Source organism: Neolamprologus brichardi, chromosome 2 (genome assembly GCF_056152115.1).
Source record: "Neolamprologus brichardi isolate AB-2024 chromosome 2, ASM5615211v1, whole genome shotgun sequence".
NCBI lineage: Eukaryota > Metazoa > Chordata > Actinopteri > Cichliformes > Cichlidae > Neolamprologus > Neolamprologus brichardi.
This window is the reverse complement of record NC_142105.1, coordinates 34,443,311-34,458,873: the sequence shown is the minus strand read 5'-3', so window position 1 is coordinate 34,458,873 and position 15,563 is coordinate 34,443,311. Positions and strand designations below refer to the sequence as shown.

The 15,563-nt window shown below is 42.7% G+C and overlaps 1 protein-coding gene across 1 annotated transcript; it reads left to right on the top strand.

The window, feature by feature from the left end:
* The first annotated feature begins 1,117 nt into the window (after nucleotides 1-1,117).
* Nucleotides 1,118-14,767, top strand: rab11fip5b (RAB11 family interacting protein 5b (class I)). The gene is made up of 6 exons (XM_087851788.1): nucleotides 1,118-1,929; nucleotides 4,004-4,533; nucleotides 7,136-7,739; nucleotides 8,302-10,761; nucleotides 11,603-11,738; nucleotides 14,144-14,767. The coding sequence occupies exons 1-6, from the start codon at nucleotides 1,550-1,552 to the stop codon at nucleotides 14,402-14,404; spliced, it is 4,371 nt and encodes a 1,456-aa protein (XP_087707914.1). The 5' UTR covers nucleotides 1,118-1,549; the 3' UTR covers nucleotides 14,405-14,767.
* The last annotated feature ends 796 nt before the right edge of the window (nucleotides 14,768-15,563 follow it).

Below are 15,563 nucleotides of genomic sequence, written 5' to 3'. Positions count from 1 at the left end.
GTGTTGTGTGCTCGTGCTCAGCAAAACCAATGTGTGATTAATTAATAATCTAGGTAGGGAATGAAGGCAGGGGGCAGTTCATTTTAGTGTCAGGTGAGAATCACGTCAGCTGTCATTCACTGTATGGCAGAAATGTCCTTTTAGTCCGTTTAGGTGTTTGCCAGGTTCATATCATCTCATTACACCAGATATATCATAACATTCATGTTTTGTGGACATAAATTAAATTTCTTTGCTGTCAAATTAAAATATGATCCTTTGCTAAGGTGGGAGATGTTGAAGTTTATAAACTTCAGACTTACTCAGCAAAGAAGCAAAAAAACAAACAAACATATATATGTGGCACCTCCTCGGACAGTCACTAACATTTGGCTGTTGTTAATATTTAAATCAGTCATTTGTGATTCAATGATTTATTGTAGCTTAAGGGACATGATCACCAAACTAATGTTATATTAACCTTTTTTTCTAGGCACAGTAAGCCAGCTAAACTTCAGCTGCATAAATATGAGAGTATTTCTATAACAATGAAATAATGTAACCGAGATATCAACGAATCAGTTTGTAAACAGCGCGTAAAATTAGAAAGTCTACACTGACTTGTGTAAACTGCATGTATGACTGACCTGTCTCTGAAATCCACTAGATGGCGCTGCAGCTCCAGGATAATGTCCTCGGGAAAGGATTTTTTCTCCCAACTAATATCATTTTTTTTTATTGTTGTTGTTTTTTATTTTTGATATCAGGAAGTAGAGCTCTCACAGGAAAAGGAGCTAGCAATATATTTTCATACATTAAAGAAATGTTTGATCACTTTTAGGAGTATAAATAGTTAAAATTAAAATACAAATATATACGGATCAGTTTTCATTTTACAAAACCCGATTAATTTGTGACCTGGAGGCCCATTTAACTGGTTTTACATTCAGCTTGCACTCAAATCAGACCTGAAGACTGGAAACAACAGGCGAACACGCGAAAAGAGAAATAACAGGATGAGCTGCAGAAGATTTGGCTTTGACAGAAGCAGAAACTGAAGTAAATCCATTTCCCGCACATTAAGCGAAGCTGCTGAAGCTGGTCTTTCTGGCTCAAACGCACTGACGTCGGCTCTGAGCTTCTGCGCGTCGGTGGATCTGATGAAGCTTTGTTGGGTGTTCCTCTTTAATGCTGCGGCATCTCTCTGGCTGTCTGCGGGCCTGTGGAGGAGGGCGGGCCGTAAACGCTGGGCAGATCTGTGGACTGTAAACTAACTGATGCGACGTGAGCCGAGTGTGGATGATTTGAGCACGCAGCTCACCTAACGGCATTCGCATTTATTGAGTTATGGTTGTATGCGAAGTGGAAGTTGAGCAGAAGCCGAGTCTGCTGTCGGAAAAGTGACCTCGGATAAACCCTCGGAGGCTTGGCCGACTTTGGACATTTTCTGCAGAGGTTTTTTTGCGCAGCGCGGAAACTCCAGCACAGCGTGAAGGGGATGATCTCCTAACCGACCGATAAAACACGCCACTAAGTAAATTAACGCAGGGCCCCTTTGTAGCGGTGCAAGATGATGTCACTGATAGATCTGGACGATGATCAGAGATGGGTGCCCACTCATGTGAATGTCACCGTCCTCCGCGCAAAGGGACTGCGAACCAAGGGCAAGCATGGCAGCCGCTACCTCTACACCATCATCCAGGTGGGGAAGGAGAAGTACACCACCGGCCTCGTGGAGAAGGCGGAGGTGCCCGTGTGGAACGAGGAGTGCTGCTTCGAGCTGCTTCCCGGGATCCTCGAGGACGGCGGCCGGAGCGCCTACCCCCCGGGGAGCGGGGACCTGGTCCTCACGGTCATGCACCGAGTGCTCATCGGACTGGATGTGTTTCTCGGTCAAACCATTATACCTCTCGATAAGATATTTCATGATGGAGTGTGTCCACGAGATGAGTAGGTTGGCTTTTTATTAGTGCAACTCGCACGCCAAACGTGTTGTTGTTTTCAGTTTAGTGCCACAAAGAAGTGATGTGTCTTTTTCTTTCTTTGTCAGACTATGACAAGATTATGTTAAATATGTTTCCAGGAGAATGATGTGCAACTTTCAGGTCTTCATTAAAAGCATCATGAAAGGTCTTGGGAATAGTTTCCATCTCACGCAGTTGTGATTATCAGTCATGTGCAATATCACAGCCCAAAATGCAGCAGCTCCTTCCACGGGAGGCTTGAGCAGTGGAATCAAATGTGCTGTTTTTGCAGGATGACGAAGAGGTTAGAAAGCTGCCAAGCCTTTAAAGCTCGTTAAACGCTGGCTCTTTGGCCCCCTGTCCGATACAGAGATACTCCAGCAGCAGTTCCCACAATGCACCGCAGAAATATGAGATGAGATGCAGTTTTCACTGAGATCCGTTGTAGCCAGAAGACCTCCATCTTTACCCCACATCATTAAGAAGGAAACATTTTCTCCAACTTGTAGGAGAATAAAACCTGTAAACAGGTTCCCATTAAAGAAACCCATTAATGCTCATATTCAGGATAAGATAAGAACCAGTTGAAGTAAAAGGCCAAAATATTATAATATAATATAATATATATAAACAAGCCTACAGTTGCTCTAAATGAAGTGTATCGCACTAAGCGCATTTGTTATAATCAAACCACTGTCTTGGCTGGCCAAGCTGGAGAATCTCTGCAGGACTTCTGCATCTAATTGTTGGCTGTCAAGTTGTCACAAAAGCTCCAGTATTATTTTATTGTGATGCTTTTTGCAGATTATTAATGGCCTGTAAATGGTCTGTATTTGTATAGCGCTTTACTCAGTCCCTAAGGACCCCAAAGCGCTTTACACATTCAGTCACACACACATTCACACACTGGTGATGCAGCTACATTGTAGCCACAGCCACCCTGGGGCGCACTGACAGAGGCGAGGCTGCTGGACACTGGCGCCACCGGGCCCTCTGACCACCACCAGTAGGCAACGGGTGAAGTGTCTTGCCCAAGGACACAACGACCGACTGTCGGAGCCGGGGCTCGAACCGGCAACCTTCCGATTACAAGACGAACTCCCAACTCTTGAGCCACGATCGCCACGAGATTATTAACTCTGGCTTCCTTTTTTAAAACAAAAGCTGTTTATCTTTCCTTTTTGGTTTTCAGTATTACAGTTGAAGAAAAGACAACAACAAAATGTTACAGCTGCATGCACGCATGCATTTTCTAAAAAAGACATCCTATTTGATGCTTTGAAATGATTTCATGTGTCTGAAAGTTATTTAACAGAAACAGTATTCCTCGCATGTTTATAGAAGCATCATCCTTACACGTCTACCTTTTAAAATACTCAATTTTTTCTAGCTTTTTCTCCCCACTTAGGCTAGATTCTCCTCCCAATCCAAAGGGCTCTGGTTTCACTTTAAATGAAACCATGTGAGCAGAAGAAGGTTCTTATCTTTAGTTGTTACCCACCTTCATCTCGGCTCGAGCTCGGCTGTGGCACAGGTGGCATAACATTGGTGTGATACTCTTCCACTATTAACACTGAAGAGCAGAACGGAGTAAAACTACAGCACATCTGGCTTTAATTGTGGCTTCTCCGCCCTCTCTCTCTCTGCGCTCTGTGAAACTCATGCTGGATTCCTGCTGTTAGTTTTGGCTCTGTAACATCTTCTCTGGTCAAGTCACAAGACTTTAGGAGGCATGAACAGAGGAAGGATTTTATTAGTTGACCTCTCATGTTGTCCATGTCTTTTTGTCCGTACGTGCATACCAGCTGTAGGTGGGTAGATCTGCAGGAATTTGAGTCGTGATCTGCTGTCTGAGGCTTACAAACAGTTTTTCCAAGGCAGTTCGACACAGTCGTGAACCAGTATTTTCAGGTTATGGAATATTTAGAAGGGCTTGCTAAAAGGAAATGGTTGTTTTGTGTTTTTTTGTTGGTAAAGTTCTGATTTCACCTTTAACCAGATATCGTACCAGTGTCCTGCTCACGTGCTGTTTTGTATTTCTGTTTCTTTTACTTCTGCAGATGGTTCAAGCTCAACTCGAAGGCAGGAAGAAAGGAGAAGGAACGTGGTCAGCTCCAGATAACAGTCCAGTTCACCCGCAACAACATGACAGCCAGCATGTTCGACCTCACCATGAAGGACAAACCTCGCTCTGCGTTCGGAAAGCTCAAGGATCGTGTCACAGGGAGGAAGAGGGGGGACGTGGAGTCTTCATCGGCCATCGTGCCGGGCCGTTACGCCGCCCTTTCGGGATCCCTGGGGCAGCCATTTGGAGAACAGAGCGTAGGGGTGGTGGAATCGCGTGATGTGGAGGTAGCAGAGGAGAAGAGGAGCAAGATGAAGGATTTCTTCAAAGGCAAGCTGCGGAAGTCGTCGGACACCAGGTCGTGTTCATCTCTGGCTTCAGAGAGCAGTTTGTCTTCCATGGCCAGTGATAACCTCGGCCCTCCACCCAGTCTGGATCTGCTGTCAGACCCTCCCAGTTCCCCCATCTACACTAGCAAAGTGAGGGTGGACTCTCACTATGGGGAGACGGATTTAGCAAAAAAAGGTAATAGTTCAAGTGCATGACACACTTTTTTTCTGTTTTATAGCTGGTCAGCAGCCATGCTACACAAATCCCACCTACTCATCACAAACAATTTTATTTTTATTGAATAAAAGTCAGATTAAAAAAATCACGTTTATATGAAATATGCGGCATATTTAGCAAACATGGATTTTCTTTAGATATGTGTGCAGCAGCTGTAATGATCATGACATCAGGATCTGACGGGTCTCCACAAAAATAGTTGTTTTGTTTGTTTGTTTTTTGTGTCCCGTTTGGATCTTTAGCATCAGAATTGTTGTCTTAAGGCCAAGAAAGATGCCAAACGGATTTATTTTACCAAGTGGATCATCATGGCCTTATTGGTCCATTTGATTGACCTTTATTATAATTATGAATTTATTTTATTTTCGGTTGCTACAAACGGGACAGACATGACTGGGGGATAGGACAGGGAGAAAGAATGAAAGAAAGAGAGGGAGAGAAAGAAAACCAGAGGGGAGAAGAGACGGTGAGAAAGGGGGGAGAAAGAAAGAAAAACAAAACACCTGGATCACCTGTATGGAGAAAAAAAAAACAGAAGAGAAAGCAAACAAAAAAAGAGCAACATAATAAAAACAGCACCATCACAATAAACTAGCTAGCAGTAGATAACAGTAGATACTAAATATTAAACGCTATTGTGCAGCATGCAAGATAGACAGCGCACAATGTGCTTTGAGGCAGCAGCCAAGAAAGGTGTAGTCTGCATCTGTGAACACCTGTGTGGATCAGCATGCTTGTATTCCAAATAGTTTTGTTTTGAATGACCTCCATATCTCATCATACATCGTAGTAATCTTTATCTCTCCTCACAAATGCGGCTGTTTTTTTGACAAAAAAGCAGAAAAAAGGGAGCAGACAGTTATCCCTGTGGCATCGCTACTTAGAAGCTACACAGCCCAAAGTTTCCCTGAATAACGGTGCAAATGCAAAACTCAAGATATTTGTTGACTGGCTTCAAAGGCAACTCCAACTATGTATGGACTAGAGGTGGGAATCACCAAACATCCCACGATACGATATTATTGCAATTTTTTAAAATATTTTGCGATATTCAGATTCTGTACATAAAGGTAAACTTTATCAATATTCATTTTCTCTAATATCAAAGTCTCACACTCAGTCTTTCTCTCATTTCAGTTTGATTGTTGACAAACTGAACGGTTTGTATTACAGTCTAGTCCAACTTAACTGAATCAACCATCTGGTACAATTATAGCTATTCTGAACTATGCAGTTTATGAAAACTATGCAGCCCCTTCAGCAACTGAAGAATTTGAAAGTAAATTAAAACAAAATATAATTTTACATTAAATAAAAAAGTTTTAAACTTAATTAAAATAAAACATGTCTTAAATTAAAATAAGTAAACTGTCATGTTTATTAAACACATTTGGACAGTGAAGGAATGTCAGGATTCTTGCTCAGAAAAAGGATCAACATGCTCTGAAGTCAGAGCACAAAAACCTTTTTGTAACAAAATATCGATTTCTGCTGTCCCTGTATCCATACATTATTAGAAACAAAATATCACCATGCTACACAGTATCCATTTTTCCCCCACCCCTAGTATGGACCCTCGTCTAGATATGAGTAATGCCCGATATCAGCATATGATTAAATACAAATAACTATTTGATACATTTTTTGTATTTTTCAGTCTGGATTGTGAAAAACAATCTAGCTGTCATTAAAATGCAACCTTAAAATTAATTGAAAACCTGACTGAATTTTAAATATAACAATTATTTTTAACAAGTGGAAATAGTGCAAATAGTGACCCCCTTAAGTCCAATACCAGCTGATGTCACTAAGAGCTGCGTTTCCTCCCTTGAAAGGCTCTGCTGGGCCTTTACTGGAGCTGCTGGTTTGTGGGTCTATCTGCATTCAGCTCTGCATTTGTTTATCAAACTGTATTCAAGAAATATTCAATTTCTTTGCCTTGAGAAACTCTTGTTCTCCTGCTCTTCTATCAGCAGTCACATCATCAATCAACAATAGTGACACAGTCCCAGTGGCCTGTTTAACAGATGGTATGCTTCAGATCATGAGTCCTCTCCATATTTTTCTCTGTCCTTGGGATTTCTTTTCACTCTCTCTGATAGGTTTACTATTTACAAATGATCATTTCCTTCGCATTCATCAATATCTCAATCAAATTCATGATGAGAGTTCCAGTTAAAATTATACCAAATACACGTTCAACACTTGGAATTAACTCCGGATTTCTTATCTGCTCAATTTATGATAAAATAACGAGAGAACAGGCCTCAATCGGTCAATCAACTGTCCAATTACTTTTAGGCCTCAACTGTATCAGGAAATAAGAAGGCATTTACCATTCTGCTGAAATGTTCAGAAATAGTGTGATCTTTGCTGCCCCTAGTGGCACAAACTCAAACATCACCGCTTTAAACCAGAAAAGAAAGAAAAAAGAACCAAGGATCATCCTCAAACTACAGATTCAGATACAAAGCTTTGTTTGTCTCCAAATAAAAACAAAGACGTATGAAAGAAGTCCTTATTTAGTTTTATTAACCTGTTTTTCCCATCTTTTCCACAGTGCTCACCAGTCAGCACACCACAAAAGTTCTCACTCACAAGCGCGCCTTCAGCGATGAAGCTAGCAAGATCACAACGGCCTTCCCTCGAGCCAATCCTGCAGTCGAGTCACTCAAGGGACAGACCATGACTCAGTCCCAGTCATCCTTGTGTATAAATGGAAGCCATGTCTATGACTCTGAGCCATCGACCCCAAAGAGCTCTGGAGCGCTCTCGTCCAAACTGGTCCTGCTGGAAAAATGCTCGCCGCTCTCTCGCTCGCTGCAGAATCTCACCAAAAGAAGCGAGGACAAAGCTTCCTTTGCAGAGGGCCGACGCTGGTCCTTTGACAAACTGAAGAAAGAGGAAAAGGAGGAAGAAAAGGATGCTCAGGCATCGGCTACTTCTATTCAAGAAGCTCAGATAGGGGGTTGCCCTGTGCAGGCAGCCGTGCCGACGGTTTCCTCAGCAGCTGAATCAGCTGACAAAGGAAAGAAGCCGAGAAAGACGTTCTTTTCTGGAGGGAGGAGTGACTCTCTCCCATCTAAGTCAGAACTCAGCCATGCTGGATCAGAGGGGAGGCTCAGAGGCTGGTTTGGCTCGAGTGAATCCCAGAACAAACCAAGGTGAGTTGGGCTCATTTACGACCTCGTGTCTGCGCTTCAGACGATGATCAGGCACAACAGAGGCCTGTGTTCAGTTGGGTGTTCAGCGTTCACTCTTCTGCCTGCTCATTTGAAAATGGAATTGATTTAAATCATAATTTTTTCCATCTTACAACCATGCTGTCATCACCTCATGCTATATTTTCCACAAACAGCACTCCTGCATTGCCAGTTTTTCTCCCCAGAGTGTTTCTTTGAAGAATATCATCCCATGTTGATACGAGCTCACCCAGCAGAGTAGCTGCAGTGCAGTTGGTGCTTGAATGGCTCAGTGCGAGAGTTACTTTTCGTTGCTTGATTATTTTGCAGATGTGCTTTGCTTCTTTGTTTTATTTTACGTTATCTTTCCATAAGTCTGTCATGAACCTTGTGAAGTTTAAAGACTGACGTTAAGCAGGAATATCCCTCTGAGGGATATCAGCTTGTATTCTGGTTTTTCTGTTTTTGTACGAACAATGTTCCCCATCTGGTTACCTGGCACATCATTAACTAAGAGGACTATTGTGCCCTATTTCCTTCACAGGCTGGAAGTTTCTCCTAAGGTAGAGCGCAGCTCAGATGTACCCCCTCCCCTCCCTCCTCGTTCCCCTGTTCCTCCTCAGTGCTCCTCCCCCTCCGCCTCTCTCTCCGGTCATGTCTCACCCGATGACTGCAGTCACATCAATGTCTTCACCCCTTCTTCCTCTCCCTCCTCAACCCCCATCTCCCCTTCCAATCCTTTCCTCCTACGTATGCAGCGCAATCCCTTTTTTGAGGAGCTCATAGCAGGAGAGTTGCAGAAGTCTCCTCCTTTTGAACCTTGCTCCTCTGCTGGCTCCTCCCCCTTTCATTACACCACTCTACCTGCCCAGCCCCACACACCCACTGCTCCTCATGAACTTAGCGCCACAAATATAGCTTCCATAAAGCGGGAGCGCCCAAGGGCAGTAGCTAGGCAGATATCGCTTCCTGCATTATCGCCCAAAGTGGCCTCACCAACTTCTCCCAATCACTCCGCCCCTTGCTCCAGGTCAGAGAGTACAGGAGAATGGGATGACTCGTTTGATGCCTTTGCCTCTAGCAGGCTCAATTCCCCAAACGTTTGTCCTCCCCAAAAAAAGCTGACGACCTGCCCATCATCTCGTAAACGTAGTTATCCCCTGGCCACTAACAGTAACTATGCACAAGAACTGCGAACATGTAACGAGGAGCCTCCACCTTTGCCTCCGAGGAGACTTTTAAGAACATCAGTGAATGAGATTTATTCTGACGGCTGGCTGCACAGAGGTCAGGAGCTAGCTGTGCATAAAGAAGCCTACCTCCTCTCTCAGACCGGTGTGGCCTCACTACAGCGTGGACGAGAAGGAGAATGTAAAAGAAACAGCATATCTCCTGACCCGCACACAAGCAGCGAGACCAGCGAGTCCCTCGGCCTGAACTCCCAGTCGCACACCAACGTTACTTCTCCGGGGCTTACGCCAGAAGACAAGCTCAAAAAGTTCAAATATGAACCTCTGGAAGACGAGGCTGATTGCTGGGGAGGGATGTTGTTCGAGCAAGACTTGTACGGACGTGTGTGTAGAAGAAATTATGGACAATGCAAAGTAAACAGTCATCGTTTATCGCTGAACGCCGAGGAAACTGCTGGAATTAAGATCACGTCTAAGAGCTCAGGGCCTAAAATGCTTCTTGAGAGCGAGATATCTGTTGCAGACCTTTTGAAAATGTCGCCCACTACTCTCTCACATGCAGATGCCAAGGCGCTGGGTATTTCTCCCACTCCAGGAGACATACTGGAAACGAACCTAGTAGAAACTCCCTGCACCAACAATAACATCTCTTTCTCGCTCACTTTAGGAGATCTGAACATGAATGTGAATAATACAGACTTTGGTTTTATTGATTCTGATGGGTCTTCACACTCGGAGGTTGGCGATAAAAGTGGGACTTTACAGCAACCGCCTGAAAGTTCACAGGTGGCCGTGCACCATTCGGAAACCAAACCTGAGGAAATATTTACTTTGAAGGACACTTACATCCCCGAGATGAATTCTTCATTTGAAATATCTTCCAATAAGCTGTGCAAAGTAGCTCCAGTCAGCCAAGACAATTGCCGTGATTATCGAAATGAACTGAACAACGTAGCGCCGCTCGGTCACTCCAGCCGAGAAACGACTGCTTTGATGTCTCAAAATCAGACCTGTGTTTCAGCTGCTGAATGCAGAGACGGAAGAAGAAATGACTATGATGATTTTAACCAGACACAGAAGGACTTTGATGAAAATTGCAATATTCAAGCCAAGCTGGGTAAACCGAACCAGCCGGAGTCATTTTCAGGGGTCGTTAGTGCACGTTTTAGACCAAAGGGAGTGTCCCGACAGAGCAGCAGCGACAGCCCGAACAGCCAAAGCAAAAGTGGAGACAGAGAGTTTGAACAGTTTTTATGTCTTGTGCAAAACATTTCAGAAATCAGTGAAGGACCGTCATCGTATCAGCCCTCTAAATCCATTCTTTCTTCCTCGTTTGATTTCGATAAACAGGCAGGTTTGCTTGAATGTAGCAACAATAATGAGCAAACGTGTCACAGAGACTCAAACACAACATCGGCTCCATCTTTGAAAGGAAAAACAGCAGCGTGTCTTAAAGAAAGCAGCGGTACAGGAAAACCTTCTGAGATCAGTTTTGAAGACCTCCACGCTAAAGTAGCGCCAAACTCCAGAAACCCTTGTGAGGCAAAGATTGGGCAATCTTTGCATGAACCCCCTTTTTCTCCCTCCATCTTGTCTGCACTCTCCCTGTCAGCTGATGCACCCGTCTGCTGTCCATCCGTACATCCCTCAAGCACGGGGCCAAGTGCTGGAGCCAGCACCACGCTGGCCGTGGCCCCCTACACCTCCTCCTACTCCACCACCTTCACCACTGACCAGCCCCTGGTCGCTGCACGGCACTCACTTTTGCCTGAGGAGACACAGACAGCTAGCAGCCTGCCCCGTCAGGAGAGCAGGTGAGAATCCTCACACTAGGACATCACCTGTGTAGCTATTTACAAGCTGTACTAAATTAGCAGACCTGACAATAGCCATGATTTGCACATATATAACTGGGATGTTTTTAACTCTTTGGTTGCTGTGATAGTTTTGTTTCCTGCTGGTCCGGCTGGCTTGTCGTTGAATGCACTTGCATATATAAGTTCTGCCTTCTCATCCAAAGCGATTGGATGATTACTGCTGTGTTGCTCTTGGCTTTGCTGCACATTTATGTTGTTCATCTCATGTTTCAGTTTGTTGTTGCCTATTGTGTTTATTTCTTTCTTTATTCTCTTTTTGCTTTTTCACACTTTGCTGAGCCTAAATTTAGCTCGTTTTTCTGCTACAGAGTAACATATGTAAACAGCACCAACAAAGTGTGGCTTAATGTGGTAAAATCTGCATTTTTCTAACCTTATTCACAAAAGTATTTTTGTACTTTTGTCATGGACAAACGTAAGGCAGGCAGCCAGAAGCGTCATTGGTGTTGAGCATTAAACATTTATGAGACTCAGGAATCAAAAATGTGTTTGTGTCCCAGCTGTTTTGGGGGGTGGGGTTCAAATTTTCAGCTGGACTCAATAGAGCTCAAAGAAATGACACTGAAACTGGATCTGGACAGCTGCAGCTTTTCATGCTGTGCTCCAACCTTTATTTTAAATGTTCACATGCTGCATATCTTTCCTTCAAAGAGTGAAGTCTCACATGTGTTAAACCTCTCTAGGAAATGCCAAGCTATCATTTCACTTGGAAAACCATTGAGAAGCAGTTATGCTGAACCGGTGTGGAAATGCTAGTGCTCACCCCTTTGTTTTTCAGGCCTCACCCAGTGAAGCCAATAACCTCTAGCCAATCAGAGAAGAAGGAGGGTCGTTCAGTCCTGGAGAAGCTCAAGTCGACCATTAACCCTGGACGCAGCACTCATCAAGTGACAACTGAACCTGAGAAGAGTCAGGTACTGCTAAAATACTTTGTAATCTTACTTTGTCCAGTGAGGATTATTAATTAAATAAATTCTCTGTCATATTGGGATGAGGAACTCTAGAGCAGCGGTCTCCAACCTTTTTCCGCCACAGACCGTTAATGTCCGACAATATTTTCCCGGACCGGCCTTTAAGGTGTCGCGGATAAATACAACAAATTAAAACCAGTACTGATACCAAAAAAAGAAGATTATTCATAACACACGGGAAAAGACCCAGGGAAACCGAATTAAAGATAAAAACGATAAAAAAATAATGCTAAAAATTGATAAAACCCCTAAAAACCATAAATTTCACACCCAAGCCCAACTCTTGCGGCCCGGTACCAAACGACTCCCGGACCGGTCCGTGGGCCAGGGGTTGGGGACCGCTGCTCTAGACTGTTTGAATAACACATCAGGGCAACACAGGAACAGTGCACCAGCTGCTTCCTAACACCCCCGTTAAACTGAACTTCAACACTAGGAGAGAAATACTGATCCCATTACGCTTCTAGGTGTGGCATAATTCTTTGACCTAGATAAGCATTTCACTTGAAGACAAATGTGGAATTAATTTCACATCTGTAACTACTTACACGAGCATATTGTTTGTTTCTCTTTTACATTTCTGCATCCTGTAAATATGAAATGTTTCAAACTGCAGAGGATTTAAAATCACAGTTGTACTCAAGCATTTCTCGCATCGGTGAAACTTAACTAGCAAATCAGCAATATTATTCTTTCTTTTTTAATATAACAATGGATAATGTCGCCCCATGTGTGGTCAGCTGTTGGTCAGAACTCATAACAGTTACATTAGTTTCTAATTCACCATTTCAATTTTCAAAACCCTGCACGAGTCTGACTTTGTGCAAACAGTGGAAGAATTAAGTCATTAACCTGCCAAAGTAAATCACAGAAAGCCATTAGGTTTGTGACTGTTTAACGCTTCCATGAGCATTTATTGGCACCAGCAGTGCACATGGTGCTAATAACTGCACTGCAGGACTGTTGTGATGACCTCACTGTTTCCTGTGACTCATGTCGTTTTTTTTAACCACCTGCAAATGAAAATGTCCCCGTTTTAACTTTTTAACACAGTCAATCATCAATCGTTTCAATCACATTTGGCACAGAAAGAATAGTTCGACTTTCTTTCTGAGATGCTTAGAGAGCGCTGCCTGGAAATGTTTAGGTTAACGTAAACACTAGGGCTGCCACAAACAATTATTTTGATAGTCGACTAGTCACCGATTATTTTTGCGATTAGTCGACTAATCAGATCATCATCCATTGGACGTAAAACGTACAGCTTATTGCACCAGCAGCATCTGCTCTTATATAACTATCATTAGCTTACAGCTTTAAGTGTTTAAGGTATGTGCTAACTAAAAATAAAGACAAGATGATAGTTTGTTAAATTTTAATGAAATTTGCAGATTGTTTCGGTGAAGTTTAATAAACTCCTTGCTATCTAAAATATAACAGGACACCGGAGTAAATTCTCGAGCATCTCACACTTCTGATAATCAGCTGTCTGCTTGACGTTTATTCAGCTGTGTAAAAACTATAACTTTAATCTCAGCCAAACCGATTTACTCAGGAACAAATAAAATACGAAAAAAAGCCAAACAATAACATTTTTAAGTTATCTAACTGACTTATATATCATGTTTAACCTGAGTAGCGAAAGACGGTGGTGGGTTTGAAAACGATTTACCGGGAGTCCGGTGTTCTCATGGCTCTAGTTAGCCTAGCCCCCGGCTAGCTATCGAGCTAGTGGGTAACAGACGTCTCCGAAAACGTCGGAGCGCTTTTGAAAATATGTGGTGTCTTGATAAACTGAGCAGATATTTGAGGTTTACACAGCTATATTCTAAAATATGTTAAACGTTTATTTTGTGACCCAGAAAGAATAATAAGAGTAATATTAAAACTAACTAGCTGCCGCCATTGTTGGAAACTGAGCTGGGCTGCGCTATGAATTCTGGGACACAGCTTCTTCTTCTTCGGGGTTTAACGGCAGCTGGCATCCTTGTACATGCAGTGCTGCCATCTTCTGTTTCAGTCCGTTATTACACTCTTAAATCCTACTACTTATTCCTGCGTATTTTGTGATCTTACAAAGCTTCAAACGACGCGTCGACTATTAAATCAGTCGTCGACGATTTTGATAGTCGACGTAATCGTGACTAGTCGATTAATCGTGGCAGCCCTAGTAAACACAGTGAATCGAGTTCAGACTCTGACTTTCACTCTTTATGCTAAGCTAAGGTAAACACATTGCTGTCACGCCCAGAAAGAATGTGAATTAATATAGTTATTTCCTCTAAATATGATTGTTTCCAGGTATTTTTCACATATGAAACCTTACTTTCCTTTGACCTGTCTTGCAGGAGGTGATGGTGGACAGGTCAGCCCAGTACCAGCACCTGACTAACATGGAGCTGATCACCTTGCTGCTGCAGCAGGAGATGGACATGCAGAAGCAGCAAGGAGCCTCGGAGCAGCAGGAGGCGCAGCTGGAGAAATGTGAGGCCGAGCTGAAGAAGGTCAAGTCACAGGTTCGAGACCTGGAGGACTACATTGATAATCTGTTACTGCGGATCATGGAGCAGACGCCAACGCTGCTCCAAGTGCGTGCTAGGCACAAGTGAGGACAGTGCTAGTGTGTGATTGGTGTGTTTCAGGCCTCTAGGATGTTGCATTATTGAAAGTTGTTATTTATGGATGAGAGTACGTAACTGTTCTGGAGGCAGATCTCCACCAAATCCGATCTCACAAACATCCAGGTCTTCTCACTGCTAATACTGCCCTGTTGATGTAGACACGATATTACCCAACATGCATGCTGGTTACTATCCCAATTTGGTACAAACAGAAAGCAGACAAAGCAGAAAAAAAGCTTTTATCAAAGCAGAAGCAAAAAATTCTTTTACTCATGCTTATGCATTAATGTAGTCAGCTGTTGTCAATTTAATCTTAAACTCACTGCTTTCACATGTGCTTAAAATAAAATAGGATACAGAAAAAAAATCTGGAAATGTTTTTGATGTGCTCTGGTCAAATATGATGTTAGCTTAAGAAACACATTAAAAATGTAGGATTTACAGCCAATTAAATTTCGACACAAGGCTGTTTTATCAGTCCCGTGAAAAAATGCATCCACAGAGGTGAACTTGAGCTAACACCATATTTTTAGATTGTATTTAAGAATAAAGGTTGTAGCAACACATAAACTGCTGCTTTGCAAAGTGGATTATATTAAAAAAAAAAAATGACTGTTTCTGCATTAACATTGCTGTATGATGACCAAAAGAACAACATTTATGTTTGTGTCAGAAAAGACTGAAGAGGATAAAGACTTACAGTTTGCATTTGCAATAAAATACTCTGTTTCTTCAGTGCTCTCCCCTCTCCTGGAATTTTACAGGCTAAAATAATCAGAATGTTTTAATATATTTTTAAGCTTTTGTTGTCCGTTTATGTTGAAATTATAACATTTTACTGTAGGGATAACAGAGTAAACATTCAGTAAGTAAGAGTATTATAAGTTATTTCTATCAAATAAAGTTTGTCATAATAACATCATACCTAATGCCACTCTAGTGTGACTGTAGCTACTTGCAATGCTTTACATGACCGCAGTACTGTAATGTAATAAAATAAAGTGCACATGAGCCGAACCTTCCACACTGTTGTTTTTGCTACTGATCAAACTGCAGTAGGCCTGCAGAGTGACAAATCAATGCCGTCCTGCAAACTCTGCTGTATGTGGTAAGTCATGCAGCAATGCTGTTTTTCTCCGCTAGAGGG

Excerpts from the sequence above, each read along its gene's own strand:
- rab11fip5b (XM_087851788.1), top strand. The coding sequence starts at position 1,550 with ATGATGTCACTGATAGATCTGGACGATGATCAGAGATGGGTGCCCACT. Across the intron at positions 4,534-7,135 it reads GACGGATTTAGCAAAAAAAG|TGCTCACCAGTCAGCACACC; the intron begins GTAATAGTTCAA and ends TCTTTTCCACAG. Across the intron at positions 10,762-11,602 it reads CTGCCCCGTCAGGAGAGCAG|GCCTCACCCAGTGAAGCCAA; the intron begins GTGAGAATCCTC and ends TTTGTTTTTCAG.